Source organism: Triticum urartu, chromosome 6A, assembly GCF_056163025.1.
Source record: "Triticum urartu cultivar PI428250 chromosome 6A, HENAU_Tu73, whole genome shotgun sequence".
Classification (NCBI taxonomy): Eukaryota; Viridiplantae; Streptophyta; class Magnoliopsida; order Poales; family Poaceae; genus Triticum; species Triticum urartu.
This window is the reverse complement of record NC_141878.1, coordinates 57,532,727-57,539,007: the sequence shown is the minus strand read 5'-3', so window position 1 is coordinate 57,539,007 and position 6,281 is coordinate 57,532,727. Positions and strand designations below refer to the sequence as shown.

Genomic DNA, 6,281 nt, shown 5'->3' with positions numbered 1-6,281 from the left:
CTTTATATTTGACTTCATCCCGGCCAGGGAACAAGAACCTATTGTGCAACTTCTTTAGGAGCATGTGCTCCATATGTGGTATGAGCTTCAACATCTCGTCGTTGATGTTGGCGGTTTCCCCGAGGATGCATCCAAGTTGATTGCCCCAGCACGAGAGCGCTTCCTCTGGCGCCGTTGGCTCTAACTTCTTGGGGTGCATCTCCATGACCACAATTTATCCGATGCCAAGATCGTTTGGTCTTCGTATCCTCTTCTTGTTCAGTGCTTTACCGGCTATGATAGCATCGTTGCCGGTCTCGGGGGTGGTGTCGGTGCCAGTGCTAGTGCCGGTGTCGGGGTTGTTTCCACTGCCGCCACCATGCAACCCCATCTGGTGTTCGTCCAGGTAATCGAAATAGTGATTTGCTACCTCGATGGGGTCTGCGAGGCGAGCATAACCCACGACTTCGGCGTCGGTAGACATGTTTCCTATACAACAGTTGTAAATAAAAGATATAATGAAGAGAAAAAAGGGGCCTATATTTGGTCGAAATGTTGATTCATTCCCCTTCCGGCAAATCCTGGGTACTCCACATGTCCTAGTTTCTAGCACAAGTCATGCCGAAAATCATGGAAATTTTTGGCATGAACTTTGCTAAAAAGTGGACATATGGAGCGCCTGAAATTTGCCGGAATGGAAATGAATCAACATTCCGGCAAAACATAGGCCACTCAGATATTTTTCGACAATTGGCACAAGTTCATATAACAGATTTGATGCTATCTCAAGAGAACATGGCAACATCATATGACGGATTTCCAGGACTTAGCAAATTAACCAAGTGTTAAAAACAACAACATTGTATAGGCTATATGCTACTAAAACACCATCTAGGGTTTTATTTGCTACATTTTTTTCCTAAATGATCTCTCTCTCTCTCTCTGCTACTGACCCTAATTAATTAGCTAATGCATTAGCTACTGCCCTAAACAAATTTGCCCTAGCTAAATATGCTCATTTGCTAAAAACATTGTCCCTAGCTATATTTGCTACTGCCCTAATTAGCTACTATTTTTTATAAATTTTTGCTACTTTTTATAGCTAATTTATATACCTACAAAAACTAATTAGCTATTGTTTTTTTTATAAAATTTAGCTATTGTTTTTTATACGTACAAAAACCAATTTGCTACTATTTTTTATCTATAGGTATCTTATATACCCAAATTGCCCTAGACTATTCTGATTTTTATTTTTTTAATTCTAAAATACTTAGCTATAGCGCTGGTCTGCAGACAAGCGCTACTGCTATTTTTCTTTCCTTTTTATTATTTTCCTTTTCTAGTTTTTAGTTTTCTTTTCTTTTATTATTTTCCATTTTTTGTTTACTTTACTTTTTCTTTTGTATTGCTTTCTCCCTTTTTTTGTTTTTCTCCCGACGACGGTGGCGCCTCTCTCTTTCCCACACTGCGAGAATATCACCGGAACCATGCATGTGGTGGTAACATATCAGTTGACCTATAACGGTTACTTAAGTGCGTACACAAAATAGATACATATATATAAATGATGGTTTTTGATCAGCTGCGTCGACGATGTTTCACATTGAGCTTCATCCCTTTTTTGTTTGTTGCCGAGTAATTAAGCCCCTTCTTGTGACTTTTCTGTAACTATGGAGTACGACCTTTCTTAGGTAATGTAGTATTGATTCTTCTTTTCACATATGCTTCATCGTCATTGTCATCTTCCCTCACCGAGTTGCCGTATGGTCGTAGTCTTCCTCGTTGGCGACTCCATCCATTCCAGCGATGCTCCTTTTGGATCTCCTCATGACAACACAGCTGGTATTGGCTGGGTTGGTTATGAAGAAGCATTGTGTCACATGCTTAGCGTGTACCCATGGCTCATTTTTGGCGATGACGTTAACGTTCACGGGAGTGCTCTTCGCGTCAGGTATAAACATGGTGGTGAAATACTTGTTTTCTCTTACGACGTCCTTTGCCCATCTGACACGGAACATCGTCACATCATGCATTCCAGCATTCAAGCTCCCAGATCTCTTCGACCCTTCCGTAGAATCTTTTAGTTGTGCCATTGGCGTCAGTCACACATTCAATCGTCACTCTGAAGTTCTGGTAATCACTGTCCATGTCTTTGGCCTCCATGTAGAACGTGTACCCATTGATATCGTAGGACTGATAGGTTGCGAGCTTGGGCGCAGGGCCATGTGCTAAGGTGTGTATGAGCAATCCGTCCGGACTGCCCTCTTCTGGGGGATTTTCAAGAACTTGGTCTTTGAACCAACACAAGAAAGTGGCGTTGTGCTCTACAGTAACTTCATCGTCCGTCTTGAGCATCCCCTTATCATGGTACTTCTTTGCGATGCTTTCTTTGTGCCATGCCACATAATCATCTACCTCATCTAGGTGTTGTAGCACTACTAAGTTAGCCCCGTCAAAGTCGTTCCGTCGATCCGAGTAGTCCATGTGCAATTCCCGCCAGCCGTTTTTGTGACCATCTCCTTAGAGCTTCCCATCGTGCTTCTTGACGGGCAAACCAACAACAGGGTCTCCGACGCCTATATAATTCTCATAAAAGGAGACACACTCATGCGTCAGATACCCCTGGACGATGCTCCCTTCGGGATGGGGCATGTTATGAACGAATCCTTTGATGACCCCATTCACCCCGTCGAACGGCATCATGCTGTGAAGGAATGTCGGCCCGAGGTCGATGATGTCGTCCACAATGTTGGCACATGGATGCACCATGACGTCAAAAAATGTGAGTGGGAAGTACATCTCAAGCTCACATAGTATGACAACGATCTCTTCCTATATCTTTCGAAGCTACTTCACACTCACGGGCTTTTGAGAGGTAACGTCGAAGAAGTTGCAGAGATCAGTAAGCGTGCCACAGACATGGTTCTCCATTATCCCTCTAATGGCAACCAGGAGTATCTGCGTCATCATCACGTGACAGTCATGAGACTTCATCCCGCTGAACCTTTTCTTCTTGGGGTCTAGAAATCTGCTTATCTTCCCACAGTAACCGGAACTGACTTTGATTCTCATAAGGCACTTGATGAATTGATCGATCTCCTTCGCACTTAAGGTGAAGCAAGAAGGGGGGCAATAATTCTCCTCCTTCTTGTTGACTTTTCCGCCCCTTTCCCCTCTTCCGTCTCTGTCTCCTTCGTCAGCTTTTTACGGTGGAGATCTTTCCTGATCTTCAAATATTCCAAGTCTTTCCTTGCCTTCGGCCCATCCTTGGTCTTCTCCGGCATGTTCATCAGTGTGCCAAGCAAGCTGTCAAGGACATTCTTCGTGATATGCATTTGATCAAGGCAATGAGGTGTGGCGTGATTAGGCCAGTACCCCAAGTCCCAGAAAACAGACCTCGTTTTCCATACCTTCAGCAGCGGCTCTGGTGCCTTTTTGATCTTTCCCGATGCGGGGCATTGTTCCCAGTTTCTCAATAGCTCGTCGATTTTGGCGCCGCTCCTCTTACGTGGAGGTCCTCAATGCTCAGCCAACCCATTGAATAGATCTCCATGCTTTCTCCATGGGTCGTCCTTCTCGAGCCATCTATGATGCCCCATGTACACAATTTTCCTAGAACTGCCATCTTTCGTTGACATAAACTGCTGAGACGTTGTATCATCCATGCACCTCGTGCATCCGCAGTATCCATGGCACACCTGGCCTGAGGTGTACCCGTAACTGAGATAGTCGTGCACCGTCGTTATCAACGCGGCTCTCATATGAAAATACTCTCCTTTGCTGACATCCCATGTCCATGCTGGTGTTTTCCATAACATGTCTAGCTCCTCTTGCAGAAGCCCCATATACAGGTTAATACTATTTCTCGGTTGTTTCGGCCCTTGAACCAGCATGCTCATGTGTATGTACTTTATCTTCATGCACTTCCATGGGGGGAGGTTGTACATCCATACAAACACAGGCCATGTGCTGTGGTTGGTGTTCTGGTTTCCAAATGGATTCATGCCATCGGTACTCGCACCAAGCACGATGTTCCTTGGATCTTCTGCAGAAAATCCATATACGACGTTGAATGCTCTCCACTGGCTACCATCTACGAGGTGTCTCAGCTTCGGATCATCTCCATCGCCGGGCTTCTTCCTCTCCGCGTGCCAGCGCATGAGCTTTGCTTCCTTAGGATCTACGAAATACCGCTGCATACGGGGAGTGACCGTAAAGTACCATACAATTTTCTGAGGAGCTTTCTTTCCCGCCTTCTTGTATCGAGAAGCATTGCACACTGGACAACTAGTTTTTTCTGCGTGCTCCCCCCGATAAATGATGCAATCATTGATGCATGCGTGGTACCTAATGTGCGGAAAATGAAAAGGGCAAACAATCTTTTTGGCCTCCTCGACTCTAGTAGGACACAGGTTCCCCACGGGAAGAACTTTATTATGTAGATACTTCAAATGCTCATCGAGGCTTTTGTGTATCCATTTGTTTTTGGCCTTCATCTTTAGAAGTTCGAGCGTGAAACTCAATCGGGTCATCTCGGGATTGCAACCGTCATACAATGGAGTCTTCGGGTCTACTTCAAGTTGTGCCAGCTTGGCCTCCTCTCTAGAAGCAGCTCTCTCACTAGTCGTACTCTTGCGAAGGAGGTCTCGAACATGAGGGTCCTGCACGACTGCACTTAGTAGCGCCGAAGACTGCGGCGTGACCACCACCTCTTCTCCACCATGTCCGGGCTCTTCTTCGCCGTGTCCGGAATCTTCTCCGCCACCGTCATTTCTGGACTCTTCCCCGCCGCCATGTCCGGCGCCATCTTCTTCATGTCGATCGGTCATCTCTTTGTCTAGCCCCGCCGCCATGTCGTTATTCCCTGCCATGTGGACGTTCTCATCATCATCATCTTCTTCACTTATCCACCAAGTATAGCCATCCATGAAACCATTCATTAGCAGGTGCACCTTCAAAGTGCCACAATTAAAAGGGTCCAAAAGGACTCCTTCTTTGCATCTTGCACATGGACATCTAATCCTAGTCCGATTATTTGCATACATGTCCATCACCGCGGATTGCATGTACCACTCCACGTTCCATCCACTCACCTTCATGACCGACTGCACGGTATAACAAAAAAAAGGGTTATAAAATAAATAATGCGTGCTTCAAAGTCATATAAAATTTTGGCATGACCTTGCCTAAAAATAGGACATATTGAGTTTTCTCGAAATTCACCGAAACAGAAATAAATCGACATTTTGGCAAAACATAAGCAAGTCGAGGGCATGTCACTTGCACAAATCTCTCCACACACACACACAGATATATATATATATATATATATATATATATATATATATATATATATCCCAAACACACATATTCTCATTCACACACATATTCCCATTCTTGAAATGAACAACTTTTTACTCACCTATATATCTCCCAAGAGAGACCGATCGAGAGCACACAGTTAATTAGATGATGAGAGAGACTGATCGAGAGAGCACGTGGATGGCTAAATAGCTAGCTAGATCTAGTTGTTGGGGAGGAGAGGTGAATCTAGCTAGCTAACTAATGGAGTGGGAGTTATGGTGGAGGGGGGCATTAATGGGGAGAGAAGAGAGGTAGGAGAAAGAGAGAGATGTGAGAGAGGCCATTTATGGAGGAGGGTGCCATTAATGAGGAGAGAAGAGAGGTAGGAGTAAGAGAGAAGAAGAGAAACAATGGTGGAGAGTGGAGAGGGGAAAGGAGGGGAGAGAGGGCAAAGTGGGGGAGAGGAGGGGGAGGGGGTTGAAAGGTGGCACCAGCCGCAACTAGCTGTAGCGCTGCTTAGCAAAACGCGCTGCTGCTATGGGACTTAGTAGTAGCGCTCTCCAGGAAAAGTGCTACTACTAAGTGGGGCCCATTAGCAGTAGCGGCTTAGTAAAATAAAGCGCTACTACTAATTTTTTAGTAGTAGCGCTTGATTCTGTACATCGCTACAACTCCACCTACCATCGGTGGCCTCGTCTGGTCCCACATAGTAGTAGCGTGTTTTGTTTTCCAGCGCTACTACTATAAAGTTACTAGTAGCGCCTGCCAGGAAAAGCACTACTGCTAACTAGCAGCAGCGGTTACTATTTTATAGCGCTACTGTGTATGAGCATTTTCCTAGTAGTGGCGAGGGAATCAAATTTCTCTTGGTGGAAGTGTAGATCGGTGCCTTCTCTACCATCCCTAGAAGATCAACAAGTTTGATTGGCTAGGGAGAGAGATCGAGCGAAAATGGAGCTTTGAGCAACAATGGAGCTCGGGGAGGGAAGAGGTGG

General features: G+C 45.3%; 1 protein-coding gene across 1 annotated transcript; it reads right to left on the bottom strand.

The window, feature by feature from the left end:
• Positions 1-214: 214 nt before the first annotated feature.
• On the bottom strand, positions 215-5,081 carry LOC147963902 (uncharacterized). Its single transcript, XM_087529751.1, has 2 exons — positions 4,529-5,081; positions 215-468 (listed from the first exon to the last, which is right to left on the bottom strand). Exons 1-2 carry the CDS (start codon positions 5,079-5,081, stop codon positions 215-217), a joined length of 807 nt encoding a protein of 268 aa, XP_087385877.1.
• Positions 5,082-6,281: the final 1,200 nt, after the last annotated feature.

Excerpts from the sequence above, each read along its gene's own strand:
- LOC147963902 (XM_087529751.1), bottom strand. The coding sequence starts at position 5,081 with ATGAAGGTGAGTGGATGGAACGTGGAGTGGTACATGCAATCCGCGGTG. Across the intron at positions 469-4,528 it reads GAAGACTCCATTGTATGACG|GAAACATGTCTACCGACGCC; the intron begins GTTGCAATCCCG and ends ACTGTTGTATAG.